General features: G+C 34.7%; 1 protein-coding gene across 1 annotated transcript in view; it reads left to right on the top strand.

Annotated features, from left to right (window-relative positions):
- The first annotated feature begins 16,926 nt into the window (after positions 1–16,926).
- The window catches only part of LOC108358635 (TLD domain-containing protein 1), a 214,481-nt gene continuing 208,328 nt past the window's right edge, over positions 16,927–23,079 (top strand). The window contains exon 1 of the mRNA XM_017610074.1: positions 16,927–17,016. Coding sequence (XP_017465563.1) covers positions 16,972–17,016 — 45 coding nt within the window. The 5' untranslated portion in view covers positions 16,927–16,971. The remainder of the gene's footprint in view (positions 17,017–23,079) is intronic.

Below are 23,079 nucleotides of genomic sequence, written 5' to 3'. Positions count from 1 at the left end.
GCAAATAACTAAATCACACAAATAAGTATTGATTAGTGTAACTATTTGCAAATAACCGCAAGACGCCCCCAATGTTAGGTTTATTTTCTTTTTCGATGGTCATCTTAATGCCTTTTTATAATCAAGACGTTGCCATTTTTAATTTTATTTTCTTTTTCGATGGTCATATTATTGCCTTTTTATAATCAGGCAATATTAAAAAAGAATTTTTCACCATCGAATAAACAGTGAGTTAAGTATTTGCAAATTATTTTTATTTGCGAATAGCTTACGTATAAACATAGTAATAGAACTAAAATTTCTACAGCAAAAGTACAAATTTGAGATCGATTTTAAGCGGTCGTTATTAATATACCCACATACATACATATATTACTTTTCAATTTTAAATTAGGCCTATTACATGCGCCCCACGCTTTTCATTTTCAATCTCATAAATTGTTTATAATGACTTTTGCTAAAATTTCAAAATCTAAAGTTATCAAAGCAAGTTCTATGGGACTGAGAAATATTATTTTCTAATTTTAGTCCATGTATAAAAGCGTGGTACATTAAAAAGTTTTTTTTAAATATATTTTATACTTTTTAGTCTTGTCTGTATAAAATTTTGCAATAGATACTAAAATAATTAAACTGGCAGTGAAAAGAGAACAGAAGACTATGCAAGCAAAATGTTGTTTGCTCACATTTAGTACATGCCTACATATAGCAGCAATTAATTTGATTTAAAGAAATGGCGTGACGTCCTTTCCGCTGTAGCGTATGTAGTGCATATTTTTAACTTCTTCTGGCGAGGCGACATCTATCTCTAGAGGTTTTCTAATTGTATGTCCCTGATATGATACCTACGACAAGATTGATATCTAGACTAGGCTTGCCATAAATACCTTTGCTATATTTATAGTATATGGTGGGCTGGATATACAACATTGCAAGTTGATAAAAGCGTTGTAAAAATATATTTAGACTACAAGTATGTAATGTACTTTTATTACGAATTGAAACGATTTTAATGAGTATTCATAGCTTCATAGCAGTTACATCAAAATGCATATTTGACAAGAAAGAGTACAAGATTGCCCCGTCATAGTGGCGATGATATTTCTGTACAAAAAGTAAACAAAGCAGAATTGCATGTTAAAAGAAAATGCCAGGGCAGTAAATTTTCTCAATAATAAATTTTTCGATAGTAAACGGGTTTTAATTGTGCTAAATTCTAAAAATATATGATATACAATGACAATTAATAAGAAAAATTTGAAAAAACGGTAATTTTTGTGGAAGTATAAGTGAATTTCAGTGCATTTAAAGTTTCTGATGCGTCGTTTACTTTTAGATCAGAATTATCAAAATCGACGAATTCAAATTAGCGGTACGTCTGACGGTGCCACCCATGATAAAAACATTACAAAGTAAATTCATTCTATCAATTCGTTGGCCATGATTTTTTTCTGACGTTTGCCAACATTTTAAAATCATATAAAATTGAAAATAAAAAAATTAAATTGTTCACAATTGTTGTTGTTTGAAATTTAAAATGACAATGTGTGTGTGTTTCTGAAAAGTAATAAACAGGAAAAGAGTGCACACAAAGTTAATATTTTACCCAAGTTCATAAAAAATTAAGAAATCTAATTTTGTATAAAAATGTCACTGTACAGAGCTATATAAATCTATTTTATTNTAAAATGACAATGTGTGTGTGTTTCTGAAAAGTAATAAACAGGAAAAGAGTGCACACAAAGTTAATATTTTACCCAAGTTCATAAAAAATTAAGAAATCTAATTTTGTATAAAAATGTCACTGTACAGAGCTATATAAATCTATTTTATTTTTTTTAAATAAGACCACTAGCATGTACGGTTTTTATAAATGAATCTTGTAGCGTCACGCTGTATAAATACCTATGTACATATATACGTTTTGGCTGGCGAAATATGTACTTTTGTCAACTAAGTAAAAAAGCGTTTGAGTAAATTTAACCCCATTAAAAAGTTTTTAAATATTCAATGGCGCAACGCAGCAACTCTTTTTGTTACACGAAACCCTTGAACATGTGCCTGTCATCTATTTCTTCCGTTTCGACATTTCGCTATTTTGCATTTTTTTCATTTTGACGTCATTGGCATTGTGAGATTTTTGAAATTCGTTTTGGTTCGACATTCTGCTATTTCATAATTATTTCATTCTCATGTCATCCATATTCCATTTCGTACCTTCCATTGCCGTTCGCATCGTCGAGCGTGCCTGTCAAACACTGCCGCCATCATGCTTTCCAGTTTGGCAGGCACGTCCGCTGTTAGAAAGAGAATAGACAAAAAGGGGCATAGGATTCCATACTTGTAAGTATATACGATGCTATTAACGTGCTCGGACGTGTATACAAGTGCTATCGGCAGTGCGAATCCAATAAACAAAACAAGTCAAAAACCCTAGTGCTTCTCAACTCAGTGCTTAATCTTTTCCTGGTTACACTTTCGTAGCAATAACTAATAAACAAGTTCAGTGTACTATCAAAAACCGTTGTGCCTACAGAAATGCCACCAACACCTGATCCGCCGGACAAAAGAACAAACCGTTTCTCAATACTAAGAGAAATGGACACATACAACACACACACATTCCCTACACTTGAACAAAAACTAACAACACCCAGTCAACCAAAATACCTAACAATATCGTCAGCCACCGGACAATTAAATAAAATCTCTCCTTTTATTATAAAAAAGGGTATTGATGCGATATCAACCCAAATAGACAACATTAAACAGCTGAAAGACGGTTCATTACTGGTTTTGGTACGCAATTCTAAAGTAGCTGAAAAATTTATAAAAACGAAATCCCTTCTAAATATTTACCCTATCACGGTCAAGCTGCAAGAAAATCTCAATACGGTGAAAGGTATAATATACGCCCCATGTCTCAACTTTGTAAAAGAAGAAGTAATTGTCCAAGAGTTGAATCGTCAGGGAGTGACGAGTATTTACAAATTTACCCGTACACTCGAAGGTAAAACAACCCCCACCGGAAAAATTGTTGTCAACTTTGACCTATATCACCTTCCAAAATCGTTAGACGTGGCATGGTACAAAGTAAAAGTGTCGCCCTACTACCCTAACCCTATGCGTTGCAGAAACTGCCAACTCCTAGGGCATACCAAAACCAGATGCACTAATCCAAGCACATGTGAAGGATGCAATCTGCCGCCCCACTCCAGTTGAATGCTCACGCAAACAATGTGCAAACTGTGGCGAAAATCACTCCTCCTCTGACAAAGACTGCCCCAGGTACGTGCAAACAAAAGACATTTTAAAAATTAAAACAATAGAAAAATGCTCTATGGGGGAAGCACGCCGAAAATATAATGAAAAACACACCCATACTCAAAAACCACAAATTTCATAGGCCCCTATTATGCGTTGCATTCGATCTTCGACTGTGGTCGAAAGTGCTGATCGAACGAATTTTCATTTGGTATTATGGCGCTCATTTGATGAAGAATAGCGCTATTGTGAATTTCGCTCGTTTAGTTGTTCACAATAGTATATTTTTCACTGCTGAGAAGCTTTGTTTACAAATCGAGCAAACTAAATAGTGTGCTTAATCATATGTACATATGTAAATTTGTGCAAACTAAAATGAAACAAAGAAGAAAGGGAGTTTATAAAAACGTGGTAAAAAATAAAATTTAATTAGTACAACGGAGTTCTGATTGGACGATTCGTCAGAGGATGAGAGCTTAGAAAACTGGCCAGGAGCAGAAAACGTTTAAGAGAGTTTAAGTGCAGTCTTTCGAATATATTTTGACATACAATATATTTAAGAAATTGTATGATCCAAATCTATTATTAAAATATATTAAAACTATAAACAGCTCCATGATTTTGTTCTCAGAGATCGTGCCAACAGCGTATTGGGATTTTCTTTCATAAGTAAAACCAGACTTTCGAGCTTGTGTTTAGTATTCACGACGTTAGAACTGCATGAAATTAATAAAAATTGTTTAAAATTGGTGTCTAGCCGCCAAAAAGTAAGAAAACAAAAGCAAAATCAGAACATTTTTCACAATTTTCTAACACTTCGATACACCAACGAAAGCAAAATTCTGTTCGACAGAAAATTCGATACTCAACGAAAATTTCGACACGGTTGCATAGCTCATAATACGAATTTCACTTTCGATCTTCGATAGCCAGCGAAGATCGAAAATCGAATGCAACTCATAATAAGGGCCTTACTCCAACACACCAACCTAACTTTAATCAAACTAAGCACAACAACTACACCAAAAACATCAACATCCGCAACATACAAGCGCCCAGCTTCGCCAACAAAAGCTAACTTAACTAAAGTCGCAAAAACTCAAACGCATATTAACAAAACCATAACCGACAACAATTCTACTTCCAAAAATCCATCCACTCAAACCACCCAATTTACAAACGAAAATCCAAACTCAAATAAGAAAAAACTACCAACAACTAATCCTTCTCATGAAGACTCGTATCCCCACTCTAGCAAAACGCAAACCACCTCACAAACAAATACTACAGCATCACCGCTCAGTCAAATAACACAACAACTATTAAACGAAAGCAGCTATTTCATGTCAGTCTCTGACTCAGAAGAAGAGCCTAAACTATAAAAACACAAAAACAAAAAAAAAAACAAATTAGCAAAACAAACATACTCACTCAAATATTACATATACATTCACAAATGATCTTTAAAATAATACAGTGGAACATTAAGGCCTTCCTAAACAACTATAATGAACTTAACATGCTAATAAAAGAACAAAATCAGACTTTCCTGTCGTTGCAAGAAACCCATTGCCCTGCGAAATTTTCTCCAATTATACCCAAAAATTATCTCAGCTACTTCCATAACATCCCACAAAACACGACATCCAAGCAGGGTGTAGGTGTACTGATAAAAACAAATATTCCACACAAAATAGTACCAATAAACACACATCTGCAAATAATCGCTGTCGAAATTAACTTAAACCCAAAATTTACAATAATAAATTGTTACATACCTCCGAATCAACAAATTCCCTGCCAACATCTAACTAACCTACTTGCATCCATTCAAACACCAGTTGTCGTGCTAGGAGATTTTAAAAGGTGGAACCCTTTGTGGGGCTCTCCATTGTCCAATCCTCGAGGCCAAATACTTGAAAACATGATAAATGAATCCGAACTATGCGTTTTAAATGACGGTAGACCCACACATTTATCAACACGGTACTTTAACACACTTAGATATCACCTGCTGCACACCGAATTTCCTTCCATTTATCACATGGAACGTTTTAGAAGACCTTTATCACAGCGATCACTTCCCAGTGATATCCACAATAACCCTAGCAGAAGCAAACAGCACTCATTACCCAACAAAAAAGTTTTTATGCGATTTTGCAGAATGGGAAAAATTCAACCAATCTGTGGAATTCGAACTCGAAAAGAGACCATATAGCGATAACCCGAATAAGGAAGCAAATAATATCTCGAAAGCGATCTTCAAGTAGTGGCAGAAAACATGTACCCTGGTGGAACTCTGCGCTATCTATCTTGCGAAGTAAAAAGATGGCAGCATGGCACACTTTCCGTAGATACCCAACACAGCTAAACATTTTAGAATACAAACGAAGAAATGCCATTTTTCGTAAAGAAATGAAGCAACAAAAGAAATCTAGCTTTGAAAATTTCGCAAAAACAATTAACGTCAACACATCACCACAGGATATTTGGATTAAGGTCAAAAGACTAACAAATCAGAACACACAGTTTTCAGTAACAGCAATTCAATCTCCTCAACATTTAATTACTCATCCCAAGCTAATAACACAGCATTTTGCCCAGAATTGGTCAGAGTACTCGCTAGACGAAAATTTTCCTGATCAGTTCAGACAAGCAAAATCTCTGCAACAACTTCCCAATCAAACTACCTCAAAAAGTGCAAAGGAATTGGAAGCCGGCATAACAATAGACGAACTGCTTTGTACTTTAAAAACAACCAAAGGCAAAACACCCGGTTTCGATCGTATATCCTACAATATGATTAAGCACCTAAACCTCTCCACAAAAGCAAGACTGTTGACACTTTACAACACCATATTTTCCACAGGTGTCGTCCCCCAAAACTGGAAAGCAGCCACTATCATCCCAATTCCAAAACCCCAAAAAAACAATCAACTGGCTGGATCGTACCGTCCCATCTCGCTAATCTCGTGTCTTTCGAAATTAGTTGAGAAAATAATAGCCACGCGGTTGCTCCGGTACACGGAAAAGATGAAGCTCATCTCATCCAACCAAGTCGGGTTTAGACCTGGTAAAGGATGCATTGACGCTCTGCTGCACATTGATTATCACGTCTCAAAAGCTCTGTCAACACGGAACCACACATCAATCTTATCAATTGACTTTGAGAAAGCATTCGACAGGATAGGATCCCACGTTATCCTAAAAACCCTACACCAATGGAAAGTCGGTCCAAAAATTTTTGGTTTTGTAAAAGCATTTCTCCAACACCGTAAAATTCGTGTAAGAGTAAACGGCATATACTCTAGCCTTTACCCCTTGGCCAATGGTATTCCACAACGTTCACCCCTTTCAGTTCTTCTATTTTCCATAGATTTTAACGAACTCAACTCAATCCTCTGAAATAATAATCGCATCTCACACTGCATATACGCAGACGATTTATATATCCTTTGTAATATCAAAAACAACACCAAATCCAATCAGGTTCTCGAGGACACCTTTAACGAAATAGATGCATGGACATTAAGATCAGGAGCGAAGATATCCTTCGACAAAACCAAAAAACTACACACCTGCGTAAAACACCAATGTTACGCAAACAACCGCAACATAACTCTACAAGCCAATACTATCCAAAACGTTGAAGAACTCCGAATTCCGGGATTAATATTCACCAACAACTACTCCAGGAATCGCCAACTATCTACCCTAAAAAAGCACTACCTAGCGTCAACCTCATCTCATACCTCATATAAAGGATATGTGCATATTAACACCCTAATACACCTCGTAAAAACCATAGTTATCAGCAAAAATGATTATGGTTTATTTCTTTACGGTTCAGCTTCAAAAACCAGCCTTAACACCATAAAGAGTACATATCACAAAGCTATCAGAGCGGCCCTTTTTGCCTTCCGTACCACCCCACTAACAAACCTATTAATCGAATCTGGCCTACCAAAACTCGAAGAACGCATACATACTGTTCGAGCCAAACTGATTCCAAAAATTCTCTTCCAGACAAACTCAATAATAGACAAAGATTCAAAAAGACTGGGGTCGAATCGTGACAGACGTGAACGAGTCGGCAATCGTACGAACACAAATTACGTGATCGTTTAATCGAATGAACAATATCGGATGATAACAATCGAAGGCGAACGAATCGTTATTGTTTATTTGGTTATCGATTATTTTTCACTTCTTCCTTTTTTTAAGTCACAATAGACATTGAAGTGTCAAAATAAGTGAAAAGTAAATAAAGAAAAGCGGTAAAACTAAAATGGATCGGAGCCTTTTATTTTATTTAAGCTCTAGCGAAAGCGAAAATGACGAAAGAGTTGTGCGTAAGACACTTCGGGACAGAAGCAATCCATTGGCTTTATCCAACAACGCGTAAGTAATTGATACATTCCAGTATGTTTTATCGAAAATAAACATAAACTGCGATAACACAAAAGCCGTTCCTGCTGTTTTGCAATTTGCTGCAAGCCTTTCGCTCCTTGCAAGTGGTAGCTATTAGCACACAGTTGGTAGCGATTACCTGATAGGTATGTGCCAGAGCACGGTATTAAAATTGACGTCCAACGTCTTAAAAGAAATGGAAAGCCAATTGTGTCCGGAATGTATAAAGTTCCAGCCCAACGAATCTTCAAGATGTAAGGAGTGGTTTGCGGAAAAATATAAAATACCTGGAGGTAAGAAGAAATGCGATCTAATGAAATGCGTAGTGAATCCAAAGTTTTTCTTTTTAGTGGAGCGGCTGCAGCTGAGGGCGTTATTGCATTTCCGTATGATGGAACCGACTGATTACCCTCTACGCATACTTCCAGTCCTGCTGCTTCCACAAGGAGCACCTCAGCTGGAGTTAAAACCTTTTCCTGAAAAGGTCCACCACCTGGCCGCTGTTGGGAGCCTTGTTAAAAGAAAGCTTCCTCTTTGCGTTGTATTTCTGATCAGCAAAAACCTAGATTAAAAGAAAGTTCGTTCATGTTTACTTTCATTAAAAATATCAAAACCTACTTTCTTCCACAGCTTCACATCCTTAATTGGCGGCCCTACAGCATTTAATTGTTTGGTGAGGTTTTCCCACAAACGGTTGGCCGTTGCTTTTCCCTGCGGGCAGTTTGGGAGTAAAATCTTTGCCAAATCAGGGTGTTCGGCCATGAATTCCGCCATGAGTTCCTTCTGCGTTGGGTTTTATTTATAGTAGTTGGTCCTAAAATAAGAAAAATAGCTATAAACTTGTATATGTTTGCACAAATTTTATAATTACTTAAATTTTTCAAAAAATTGTATCAAATTTTGCGCGCGTACGTTCGTCAAATATTAATCGAATGACAGTTCGACGAGTTGCTCGTTCACGACTGTTACTATTCGAGTCCTGGTATCAAACAAGCGACCTCTAAGAACTGTACCAATAATATCAAGAGTACTAGAACTCTGTACTGAATGCAATATCGTAACAAAACTCTACAATTGATAATCATAACCCTCCTTGGAAGATTAAGCAGGCGTCATGGGACTGGTCGTTAAATATATATAAAAAGGAGAGTACTCCGAATTCCACCTTTAAACAACTCTTTTTACAAAAAACAACCGACCTCAAAAAGCACGGATGGACTATCATTTACCCAGATGGTTCCAAAACGAATTCCTCAACAGCGTTTAGTGTTACTACCGAATCTGGTTCTTATTTAAGTATAAAGCAGATGTCTCCTCTTTCCTCAATATTCTCTGCAGAAGCAAGCGCCATTCTAGAAGCTTTGGCACTATATACACATAAAAAGACAAAAGTGGTCATATGCTCCGACAGCTTATCAGTCATACGAGCGGTGAGTAATCCCACCTGTAACAACTGGGAAACCATCAACAATATTAGAGATATGCTAATAAAAAACGGCAACACCGTTATGCTACTTTGGGTCCCAGAACATGCAGGTATCGAAGGAAACTCCCACGCCGATGAAGCTGCGAAATTCGCATGCAACGCACCCATCATCACCGCTCCAAACATAGAAAAAACTGACATAAAACACCACATTCACCAACACCTGAAAGAAAAATCTAAAACACTACTCAGCCATCAAGAAAGATATAATCACCTCTATTCCGATTGTCGTAACGACAGTCGTTTGACGAAAAAAAAAAAAAAATGGCATTCCTGTTTTCGTGAGTCGCAGCCATCGGCTTAATCTATTACAAAAAGACATTCCCGTTGACGTTTCGACTCATACAACGACTCAAATAACGTCAAATTTTCTCGTTTGAATTTTTGTGCACGACAAAATAAAATTAATTTAGCTGACAAATTTGTTCTTGTGAAATAACAAAAAATGGTAAGTAGTAAAATTTCTTTAGCTGTACATGCGCAAATATATGTATTTTGACGTTCGAAATTCTTTGTTTTAGTTAAAAGTCACAACCCAAAATCAGTTCGCCCTGTTGGTGCAGGAAATGGAAAAAAATCCGCAATTGGCCAGGGGATTCCATAAAGGCGTCGCGAAGTTGGATGCTAGAAAGGAATGGGACACTATAGCTGAAAAATGCAATAGCTTGGGACCACCCGTTCGAGATGGGGAAGGCTGGCTAAAGGTGGGTGAATCAGAAATTTGGTATTTCCTACAAATACTTTGTGCGTAATATATAAGTGTTTATATGTATCTTTGTAGGTCTGGGGTGACTTCAAATTTAAAGTAAAGAAGAAAGTAGTTTTCAACAAAAAAGAAAGTCGTGCAACTGGTGGCGGAATAAACAATCAAAAAAGTCTTTCGAGTATGGAAAGCGCAGTGGCAAATTTAATGTGCTTCGAAAGTATGGTAAATCCACCTGGAGCGTCATTTGGTGGTGCAGAAAAAACGAACAATAGCCAAATTTCCGAGGAACTAAATGAAACAGATGAGATCGTTTCGGAGGAAGATGTTGAGCAAGAAAACATTGAACCAGTAGCTAAGAAAACTAGGATTCAGAAAGGAGCTTTGTTAAATAAGCAAATTGATATTCAACAAAACTTTTATGAAGAAATTTCAAGAAAAATGAGGAAAATTGAAAAGCACTTAGAAAGTACCGAGCGATACACCCGGAAAATGTACGAGTTGAAAAAGGAAAAGTTGCAATTGTATAAGTCTGAGTTGAAAATGAAACAGGATAGTATAAAAAAAGCAAACGAATTGAGGGAGATGGAAATTAATATAAAAAAAAGAAAATAGAAATTGATGAAATAAGAATGGGTTTAAGGTCCTCCTTTTCATAATATGTATCCAGAAATATACATATGTGTTTACACTTGTGATCAGCTAATTAAGTCATAACATTTTGACCAATTTTGGCAATTTTTCTGTTGTTCATTTAATGTTTATTATTTTTCCATAAAAGCTAGCTAATTATAAACCAAATACCACATAAACCAAATTTAAAACTTTGTTCAAAAATTATAAAAAATCTGCAAAGGTTTAGCTTTTTAGTAAGATTTTTTAGAATTTGTTTGAGTATGCAGTTTAATAACCCATTAAATTCCAGGGTAATAAAGTGCAAGTTTTAAGTTGCTAAAGAATTTTTCCATACAAAATATATTGGACAATTTTTTTTGTATGGAAAAAAATGCGTCACGCAGTCGGAAAAAAAATCAACGCGATTCTTTAGCAACTTAAAACTTGCGCACTATTGCCCTAGAATGTAATGAGCTGTTAAACTGCATACTCGAAAAAATTCAAAAAGTCTGAAAAAATTTAAAAATTAAGCTGAAACGTTGCAGATTTTTTATAATTTGTTACATAATCAGCTAGACTTTTAAAAATCGTCAAAATTGATCAAAACGTTGATGACTTAATTAGCTGATCACAAGTGCATGTGTTTTTACTTTAAACATGTACGTTAGCTCTGCAATATGTAAAAAAATGCGCACATAAACAAAGCCATTTTAGTTTTATTCACATTTTTAAAGCTGACTAGTTTAGTAAAATTAGGAGAACTTAAGCCATCGCTACGTCATTGGTTAAGTGAATTCATAACACAGGTCAACAACATTTTGTTCTAGGAAAGTGTAGGGTCATTTTCGAAGTAATTTTTTGCGTAGAATCCGAATCCGGGGTTTAAATTTCTCTATCACGTCAGGACTTTGAGATATCCTAACCTAAAAGTGCAAAAAACGCTGTTTTTGCCCATTTTTGAGGTTATGTAGCTACGAAGATTTTGCTCTTCATAAAAAAGTAGACATGGTATTTTAAAGTATAAGTCTTCCTCTTTTAAATGCCGTTGAGTTTGCTCAAATATCTTAATTTTTCACTGAGATATCGCATTTTGAAGTAAGTATGTAATCGACCGTATCACGTCTCATGTTATCTCAATGGATTTTCGAATATCGAAAAATTCACAAACATGGAAACTTCAAAATGCGATATCTCAGTGAAAAATAAAGATATTTAAGCATTCGGCTTATTCAACGGCATTTAAAAGAGGAAGACTTATACTTTAAAACACCACGTTTACTTTTTTATGAAGAGCAAAATCTGCGTAGCTACATAACCTCAAAAATGGGCAAAAACAGCGTTTTTGGCACTTTTAGGTTAGGATATCTCAAAGTCCTGACGTGATAGAGCAATTTAAACCCCGGATTCGGATTCTACGCAAAAAATTACTTCCGAAATGACACTACACTTTTATAGAACATTCCGAACCCATTTTTTTGCAGACCTGTGTAATTTGCATTCGAATACTTGCAGCCAATTGATTTTCATTTTCATTGTCTACTTCACTTTCATTCAAATTTGCTAGTGAGTCTGAAGGAGGAGACTCCATTATAGGATTTGGTGCGCCGTATTCTATGCAAATGTTATGCAAAGCTGCACATACATTTGCAATGACAGTTACCTTATGGGGGTCGTAGTGCAATTGACGAGCACTTAATAGGCAACGGAACCGATTTTTCAATACTCCGAATGTTCGTTCCACTACATTCCTTGCTTTAGCGTGCACTGAGTTGTAGTTGCTCTTTGGAGTATTGTTCGTTGAATCTCGAAATGGGGTCATTAGGTACGGTTCCAATGCATATCCAGCGTCACCTAAAAAATGCAAGTTGTAAAAATAATTTCACATCTCTTATCAAATTTGTACCCAAAAGCCAAGTATTTCGTTCGCCACTTAAATAACTTCGCTGCATTATGGCCTTCGCTTCACTGATACCCCATATATGCGCATCATGACTAGCACCTGGATACCTAGCATCAATAAACCGTATTCGCATTTTGTGGTCACAAATCTGAATTGAATGAATATGTAGTTAATTCAATGATCATAAGGTCATGCAGTTATATTGCACTTACTACCATAGCGTTTATGCTATAAAAACCTTTGCGGTTATAATAAAGATGTTTATTAAGCTTTGGCGGAAGTATCGCAATGTGACTTCCATCGACGCAACCAATGACTCCAGGAAATCGAGTTTTCGAATAAAAAGAGTGCTTAGCTTGTAGTTTTTCTTCCTGTGTCATATCAAATTTGATCCATTTTGAACACAAAACATTTTGCAGAATACTAAGCACTTCTTTGAATACTTTCGAGACAGTTGGTTGTGCCAAACCCAACTGAAAGTCATTTCCAACTCCACGTTGGTACCCGTTTTCCGCCAGAATCCGCAAAGTGGTTGCCAACTTAACTGTTGGGCATAAGCCCGTGGAGCGTTTCCTCCTTGGAAGATTCTTTTCGAGCTCTTCAAGTACATACCTAAACGCGTCTTTCGTTAACCGAAAATTTCTAACGAATCTGCAAGATGTGAACTATTTTGTTAAAATTATCAAATAAATAAAACATTTTTCGTGTCTTACACCACATCAGAAAGTTGAAAAGGATTTGCTCTTTGGCGAAGAATTTGCCGTTCTTTAATTAATTTTATATTTTCTTCGCTTTGAATTTCTTCATCCGAGCTAAAATATAGCTCTATGGTATCCATTTCATTAAGTACAACTTCTTTTAAATTAAACGTAAATACAAATAACAAATTATAAACAAAACAGATGTTTCTGTCAGCTGTCAAAATTTGTTTCATCTATTACAATTGTAGTAGAACAGTCGATATGTTGCAGGAATGCCTTTTTAAAAACGACACGTCGCAAAAAACGACTGTCGATGCGACCGACTTACGACAACCAGAATAGGGGTGATTACCCCCGCAATACCCCACTAATATAAACCGCTTTAAAACCAGGATATTCTCTCGACTCCGTCTTGGGCACACAACCCAAACACATGTATATCTCCTAAAAAAAGAAAACCCAACACTGCGAAAACTGCAACTCACAGCAAACATTGCAACACATCCTCAACGATTGCCCCCTATACGGAGAAGCAAAACAAACATTACTCGACTCACAGAACATTTCGGCAATACTCGCCATTCCCACCAGCACAAACATTGAAAAAATTGCAAGATTCGTTAAAGCTATTGGCGCGTATTCATAGTCCAGCAACTAAGCCGAAACTAACAAAGTTGCAACTTAAATTTAAGTACCAACATAAAATTTACCTCTATTCATAGTCGCATTTCAGACTTCTACTAAGTAGTTTCGACTTAGTTTACGATATAGCAAAACGAGTGTGAAAATGTATCGATTTTTCTTTACGATATTTTGGAAAAATTACATTTTTATTAAATAATGTCAAGTTTGATCATCCGTTTATGTAATTTTTATTTTCATTGCATGATTATGCAAAAGAATAAGGTATAATTTTCTTGTTAATTGTGTGAAATAGCCAGAACAACCGCAGTGATGTGAAGTCGATGTTTATCGAAATCATGCTGTGAAACATAGAAATAGTAGATATCTAAATGTTATGCACAAATTTACTTTAAAAGAACTAGCGTGAAACTGACTTATTATTTGAGAATTTATCTAAATTATTCCAATTATAAAATTGTGATGTAGCTTTATTCGAATTGTAATACGCATTTAATTTCATCTTCCGATTAGAATGGGTCGATCTTTGTAAATTTTAATTGGAGATTGTTCAATATTATCAAATTCACCTTCTACCAACTTAATTTTTACATATTTCGTCTGTTTTCCCTTAATTTGATAAAATACTTCTTCCTAGTTACGACTTAGTTGCAGCTGCAGCCGAAACTAAATTTTATGTTGGTACTTAGCCAAAAAAGTCGAAACTAAGGCGACTATGAATAGCTTTAGTTGTGACTTAGTATAGTTTCGACTTAGTTGAGTACTAAATATGACTACGAATATGCGCCATTGATTTGACCATTTAACCACCAAAACTACGAGACACATACAACACAAATATAAACACAACCCATTCCTGCAACGTAGAGCTGATGGCCCCGGTAGCCAATGCTCATATAAACTATTAGTTCTGATATTCACATCAGCACTAAATAATAATAATAATAATAATATAATAGCAAGTATACATACATGTATGCATACATTTATTTATTTTAAAGTTTATATTTAAATTAATTTAAATATACATATACATAAATATATATACATACATTTATTTATTTTAAAGTTTATATAATTCCGGTAAACTCCTTCATTAATTATTATAATGGTCACCCTACCCTAGATCCGTTGACACTAATCGATTTCACAAACTCAAACAATACAGACAATATATAACAACATTCGAAGATAGCAGCTACTTCGGTAAAGTTACCGAACAATTTGCATGCAAAAATTTTACGTCGGATAATACCAAATATGAATACCTCATAATTTCACTTCCCCAAGAAGTGGTTATGACAGTATTTGATATTATTCAAAATCCTCCTTCGGAAAATAAGTATGAAAATTTAAAAAAGCACCTCATAGAACGACATTCACTAAGTGAACGTAAAAATTAGACCAAGTGCTATCTACTTCAGAACTTGGAGATAGAAGTCCCTCTGAGTTATACTGATCTCTTTTGGTTTTAGCAGGTTCAAATTTTGGTGTAGATTGTTAAAGAAACTTTGGCTAAGAGTATTGCCCAGAAAATTGAATATTGCTGTAAATATTCAGGATATGCTTAAGTTAGCTGATGATATGTGGGAGGTAATGAATAAGGGTGCTATTTGTAGCACTAGTTTAACGAACACAAATTCACACATTGAAAAAACAATGGAAAATTTAGTAAAAATTACTTCTTCTATGTGTGAGAGTTTTGCAAAGAGGTTTTTTGTATAAGGCAGACTATGGAAAATAGATCAGCAAGAGCTTCTAGATCATTTAGTAGGAATCGTTCGCCAACTAGGTCAAATTCTTGAAACTGGCTTTGTAGATATCATTATCGCTTTGGCATTAAAGCAAGAAAATGTGAACATCCTTGTTCATACTGGCAACATGAATCTCAGCAAAACTAACAAAGACGAGATTTGAGTAGTCCACTTGCAAAGTGCGCTATGTAAATTTTTTTCGATTTTTAGTTTTTGGTGGTTAACGTACCAGTATTTAAAGAAGTTTCATGTCCACTAACAATACAGTGCAAAATCCTTACATATTCTGAAAAAATAGCATCAAATGTTAGCTACTCTAGCAAAAGTCGCTATAATACTTACTGTATGTATATATACACTTTCAAAAGTCGCTATAATATTTATGGTACGTATTTATACAAGTTCAAAAGTCTCCACCTTCTGATGAACTTAGAAAACTGTAAGAAAACATGGTAGTTCCGGTGCCTAGTGGAAGACGTCTCAAAAAAAGAAGCAGACCAAAAAAAAAATTTGCAAAAACTACCACACTGCGATTTTGATTTTTATTGTTATTACGCAACAAACATTGGGCTTGGTTAACAATTCGAAAATGATTCGAAAATGAATCTCTTTTTTCTAGTATCACCTTCGATAATGAATGTGGAAATAGGTTAGTATTCGATTCTTGAACTAGCCCGTTCTACAGCAAAACGGAACCTAACGAAGGTACGTTTACGTATTTTACCTTCGTTATGAATTTGAAATCCAGCTCATTCTCAAAGGGAAATATAAGACAATCACTCTCTCTCATTAGAGTTCACTTCGATAATGGGCTGGATTTCGAATTCATAATGAAGGTAAAATACATTGGATAACGAAGGTTCCGTTTTGTTGGAGAATGGCCTAGTTCTCGAATCGAATACTAACCTATTTCCACATTCATTATCAAAGGTGATACTAGAAAAAAGAGATTCGTTTTCCAATCATTTACGAATTGTTAACCAAGCCTAATAAATATTGGTCATACATATTTGTTTTTGAAAAAAGGAAAGTATATTTGATTAACGTTTAAGTATAGTTACTTTTTATTTTAGAGGTTTTTGTAATTTTTTTATAAGAAATTCGTTGTTAAATAAAGTATACTTCATTAAAAAAACAAATTAATTAAATTAAGAGATCATATTCATGATGTTATTTAAGTACATAAAAGAAAAATACTTATTCTAACTATTAACTATTTAGTTTTAATATTTTCTTGATTAATCGTCTTTTTTGTTATACGGGTTTTGGCTTGCTGGAAAAATGTAATTGAAATCTGCTCGAACTCTGCGTCGGATGAACTCGAAAACTTTACTGAAAATGCTTCTGAAAAGATAGTTTGGCGCTCTATAGACTAGTATTAGACTTTGTTTTAGAACTAAATACTTTTAATAACTGCCGTCACACTTAATGATCGGATTGGGTGCTTCTTATCTGTGCCTTTCCAGCAAAATGACTGTGCCGCTTTATCGTCAATAATGCTCCTCCAACACATTTTTACAAACTTATCCGGGTTTGATGAGGTAAGTGTTTTTAGCTGCGAAACCTGAGAAGTAAATCAGAAAGGCGTGATATTAGGTGTTGCTTTAGTAAAACATAACATGGCTTAAAGGGGTTTCTTTAAAGCAAATCAAAATAGCTTACCAAAATTTCAAATTTTTCGTCCTTTTCTAAAGTTTGTAAAAATTCCTCTGGAGAACTTAAAGGGACTTTAGGAAGGACTCGTAATGAAGGTGGTGTTGTTGTATTAATTCTGCTGTTTTCGGAGATGATCTTCAACGACTTCACTTCTTGTAGTATACGAGTTAATACTCTTTCAATGCCTTCCTGTTTGTTTTGAACTACCAAATAAAAATGAAAAGTATATTATTATTTTATTTTAACAAGTTAGTACTTCCGTTACTGTTTATTACCTTCTTCAATTTTTCCCATTATTTCTGTTTTCATTTTGTTTAGTTCTGTAGGGAAATAAAAGAGTTAGCGTGGCATTATTATAATTTGAGAATGCCTACCTGTTGTGGTGACAATACTATTATCGGCATTTTCAATAAATATGGTATTTAAATCTGCATCCATCTTCGCTGTTTACAATGCTTTATGAATTAAAGAAATGAAAACAAAGGTATGTTCGTTTAAATCGTGCAACAGCATGGCTTTTTCTATAATATCTTTAGCTTGATAATAAATATCGCCTTCGAAGTACTCAATCTTACAACAAAATTTTATATTAAATGTCTCGGATTTAATAGGTGATTCAAAAAAGTTATTTAGGCTTTTGAATTTTTTAGACTTAATCACAGTTTCAGAATTACATTCTAAAATTTCTTTTATCTCAAAAAAATCGTTTCCTACTATATATATATATATTATATATAGTATATTATCTGGGAATTTCGAAGAAAAATGAAATGTATCCGTTTTGATATATTTAATTTGTCCGCTTTTATTTTTTTTTATATTGGTTTTTTGAATTAATTCCTTTTCTTGGATTTTGCTCTGTTCCACTAAGCGATTATATAGCTGTGTCCCAACTAAGTTCTTTTTTCTATGTTTCCTTTTCAAAACTGAGAGATAGTTTTCGTATTTAAAAGCGCTGAAGCTCTCCAAGCTACCGAATATGTAAGCATCGTCTGCTATGTGGATAAGGCAATGTGAATTGTAAAACAACAGTTCATGCGAGTAGAAATTGTTAATATTTTCGACAAAATCTCTTAGTAGAACTTTGGCACAGTTATTGTTGCGCTTACATTCAATTTTATTCAATAAAATGCGTATTCCCAAGCTTAAGTATAAAAAATGCGTGTATCTGTCGAAGTCCAGTAATCCTTTCAGAACAAAAACTCCTGAGTATAGAAGGAAAGACCTGAATTCTGTCGCTTTACACCGATCGACTTCTTTCAGAGCTCTTGGTCGCCTGGCAAATTCCTTAGGAAATTGATCAGATACAAAAAGTAGCCGAGCATTCAACTTTTCAATATCATGTCTTCCAAGCAGTTGCCGATCTTTCAACCAAAATTTCAATAACGTTTTGGTTACTCCCAAACAAACAGCATGCATGTAGTCTATTGGAAAGGATTGAACTAAGTTCATTTTAAAATTTTCTAACACTATTGGCTGCAATTTGTTGTGATGGTCTGGGTTCAATCTGGATCTGAATGCATAATCTGAACGACTCTCAGAAAGATTATTTTCAGGCCAGAATATCATTCTATGGTTAATACTTTCTCCCTCTTGTACGCATTAATGGCAGCAGAAAAATCCTGTGTGTCCTTTAATTTGCAATATGAATGCTCTTGCTGGAGTATCGCAAATAAATGAACGGCACTTGACGCTGAAAATTCTCTCTTTAAACGAAAATCCGTGTTCTATTAGATGTTGCAGTTCACTAACAAATTTTTCTAGAAATTGATCTGGATCCTGGGGTTTACTCTTTCCAGAAAAAGCTACAACAGCTAACACATTTCCAGATCCCTCCACATTGACTTGTATAGGCCAAATTTGGGACGTGCTACTTTTCGCTAACGGAAGCCCGTCAATATTTGTATTCAAATGCAGCACTTCCTCTTTAAAATTACTTTTCAACAAAAAGTCTGTTAAAGCAAGCCATAATGCACATATTCTCCACCATTACTTTTTTCGACTGGGGCATCTTTTGGTGTCATTTTTAAGGTTCTTGCATCCATAGGTGGTCCACTTAATTTAGGTGTTAAGAGTTTCAGTAGGGCATTCGTGGCATCGTTCGTAATACTAAATTTTATTACCCATTTTTGCAATTCCTCTTTAAAATTTGAAATATTTAGGTCTTCGTCACTATCAGATGCGGAGCTATAGCTAAAATCAGTAAGATTGTCATAATCTTCATTCAAAGGAAAGTCTTCCGAAGCTGGAAGAGTAGTCGCGTTTGGAATATCTGAATATGTAATCCCAACATTCATTTGTTGTTGTTGAGGTTGCATTAGCATGCTTACAATTTCACTGCATTCACGTCTAATTGTTTCTGAAGCTTTCATTTTATTTAAATTATATTATTTTCTAAATTGCTAGTTACCAATTTTTATTTTCCCGAAAACAAACGCGCGACCCCCTTATTTGAAAAAATGAAACTATAGGCTGAATTTCTTTATTCATTCTGAACGTTTGGAATAAACTTTTTTGTTTACTTATTCTTTAGAACGTTCCTGATGATATGTTAACGTATATTTCAAACGTATTCTGTTTATTCCGGCTGTGAAATGGGATTATCCGGAATGTATAAAGAAACGCAGCCATAATAAACATGAAATTCCCAAAAGCATTAAAATACGCAACTTGCTGTCTTGTTACTATGGTTCTCATTTTATTTTCGAACCAATTTCGAGTGTATTTCCAACACACTATGAACGGTGGAAAACTAAGGTTGGTTATGAGTTCGTTCACAGTTCGATATTCATATTGGATATTGAAGGTATTTTTCGAACGTTCGCCACAATGTTTATTGGGTAGGCTCTTATTTATCCAAATTTTCAGATAATAAAAAGAAATTTACAATTTGGATATTACTTGTTGTTGTAGACGTTTTTTTTTAATTTATGGCTTACTATTATAAAATCACATAACGCTGTTTGCAAGTGGACTACTCATTTCAACACGTCGCAGTATGGGGATTTGGCGGAAAAAAGTCTGATTTTCAACATACCTCTATGGAATTTTTAATGATGTTTCGAAATTCTAGGAAAGTGTCTGCAATAAAATCAAAAGGAATTACTATATTCCGACCTATAGTTTTTTTCTACAGCTCTTCGAAAGTAACACTTCTGACTGAAAAATAACTCCAAATTTAAAGACGATTTTTTTTCTTTTTCTTGGACCGACTTCCAATTGATTATTTTTTCTTTAAGATTTGATATTTTGGGACGCTGAAACCGAAAGAACAAAGACTATAAAGAATTTGGTTGCATAGTTACAATTAATTTTAGAAGGGTATAAAAACAATACTCTTTTTTTGCTGAGACCTGCGATTTTTGCGTTATCAGGTGTTGGATACTACCTAGGTGTTGTTTCAGGTACAATCAGTTCCAGCTGCACATATGGCCGATTTTTTTTTTATGTGCAACTATAATATGTAAACTCCCTCTAATGTATTTTTAATGACAAGGAAGGCTTTCGATCTTTATGTTATTTATTATTATTATTTTTATTATATTATTATAATTACATATAAATGTAAAATAATTGTTGTATGTGCATATTATTCGATAGGTATTTTTTCCAAATTATGTAGAAATAAAGAGAGAATAAAAAATGTCTTCTTCATCCGCTACCTAAATATTTTCGGTTAGGTTAACGGCAGTTTAGACCGAACTGATCATCCACATTAGTTAATTTGTACATTATCACCTTGAATATGAATAATTCTTGAGGAAACAATGCTTAGGTAGTACGAGTACATGCATCAGTAGTTAATTACCAAAAAATAAATTCAATACTTCCAAGCTTCCGAGCGAATTGCCATTGCACTTTGCTATCATATTAGCCGCAACGTCAAGAGCAAGAAGCAACAGAAATTAGCATTGTTAATCAGAGGTAAATCTATATAAATATATATAAATCAAAAGCAGACACTACATATAGAGATATTTATTAACTTTTATAATGGAAAGTTTCACAATTTCATACGCAGATTTGTGCATGAAGCTTATACAATGTGGAAAAGATAGAACAAAATTTAAATTGTTGGAAGAATCTTATATCGAACTAAGTAAACGTAGAATTGACCGTAGAAACATTTTTATTGTAATTTCAAATTAAAGTGGCTGAACTCTATTCGGATGAAATCGCGGTTTGAATATAACAACGCTAGTTGGCTTAAAGGAACATTTAAAATTGAGTTTAGCAGTGATGAGTGTGAACCTTCAACCAGCTGTATATTTGGTCGTCCATGAAAACCTTTTGGCGAGTGCAGCGATCGTGCTAAGCGATATAAATGGGATGAAGTACGTGCTAAATTTTCCCAAGAGCTGATTGATTTTGCGTCTACTTCTAATAGTTTAAAAACTGATCAAAAAGTTTGCCCAAGAAAAACGGCTGGTATGTTTACAAAGCTTGAGTTGACAAAAGAAAAATATGAGTATCTTAAGCATTGGTTACAGAATGAAGTCTGTGACACGAACACCAGCAGCATCTTCGTGTTGTATTTGTGGAGCCACAACGTCACAAATAAATAATACTGAAAATGTTCATCTCAGGACTGTAAATGAAGAAGCACTGAAATTCGGTATGTCACCTGTACATGCTTGAATTAAGCTGATGGAATGTATTCTACATGGAGCTTACAATATGGATTTTCAATGAGGGACAGTGGATTCAAATACTCGTCCAATGAGAGATGCCCGAAAAGAGTTGATAAAACGTAAACTGAAATATAAAAATGGTATACATGTAGATACTATTAAGCAAGGAACGGGTACAACAAATTCTGGAAACACGTCACGAAGAATCTTTGCAAATCCAGCTTTGGTTTCTGAGATCATGGGTCTGGACGAAGACATAGTTAAAAGATTTGCTATTATTCTTGAAGCCATAACCATACGCGAACCAGTGCACCCCGCAAAATTTGGAGATTTTTGTATAGAGACAGCAAAAAGGTTCGTTTCTTTATATGGTTGGTACAATATGCCAATTACCCTACAGAAAATTCTTATACACGGAAAGAATATAATGGAAAAGTATATCTTTCCTGTGGGTATATTGTCCGAAGAGGCTCAGGAATGTAGAAACAAAGACTACAAAATATATAGACTGAGACACTCCAGCAAATGTAGCCGAATCGCTACGAATCAAGACATCATGCACCGAATGATGTTAACATCACGTTCATAGCACATTTGACACATTCTTTCACTAAAAACAAGTAAGAGCAGCGCTGTCTTCGGCTATGCCGAAGGCTTCATACCTTTCATGAACATCTGCAAATTTTACTTTGACTGATTACTGCTTTTGAATACATCTGCATACATCGATAGAGGAGTTATATACTTATATAAAAAATCGCATCTAAACAATCAGAGGTATGGAAGATATACTTTATATGACACCAATCTAAGTGATTTTCACCGCTATGTGATCGGTATGTAAACCGGTAACACAATTTATTGGGTTTAGTTTCGTACATAAAGGAGATATATCGCAAAAACTGGTATCTGAACAATCAGTGCTATAGGAGATAAAGCTTATACAGCATAGATTTTGACGATTTTCTCAGTAGACTTTGTATTATTATTTATAAAATATCTTACGAAATTTATCGGTTTTAGCTGTTCAAATAAAGGAGTTTTACAGTAAAATCCCATATCTGAACAATCAGATGTATGGAAGATATATGTTGTAGTCATCCGATCCTTGTTATTTTCACTGTAAGTATTCTGTTAATAATGAGTGAAAATGGTGCGAAATTTCATGTTCCTAGCTGCATAAATGGAGGAGTTATGATAAAAGACCTCATATCTGAACAATCAGTTGTATGGGGGCTGCAGGTTATAGTGACCCGATCTTTGTTATTTTCACTGTAAGTCTTCTGTTGATAATGAGTGAAAGCAGCGCGAAATTTC

Source organism: Rhagoletis zephyria, unplaced genomic scaffold, assembly GCF_001687245.7.
Source record: "Rhagoletis zephyria isolate East Lansing unplaced genomic scaffold, Rhagoletis_zephyria_1.1 Rzeph_scaffold_00279, whole genome shotgun sequence".
Classification (NCBI taxonomy): domain Eukaryota; kingdom Metazoa; phylum Arthropoda; class Insecta; order Diptera; family Tephritidae; genus Rhagoletis; species Rhagoletis zephyria.
The sequence above is the reverse complement of the archived record's forward strand: the minus strand, read 5'-3'. Positions and strand labels throughout refer to the sequence as shown.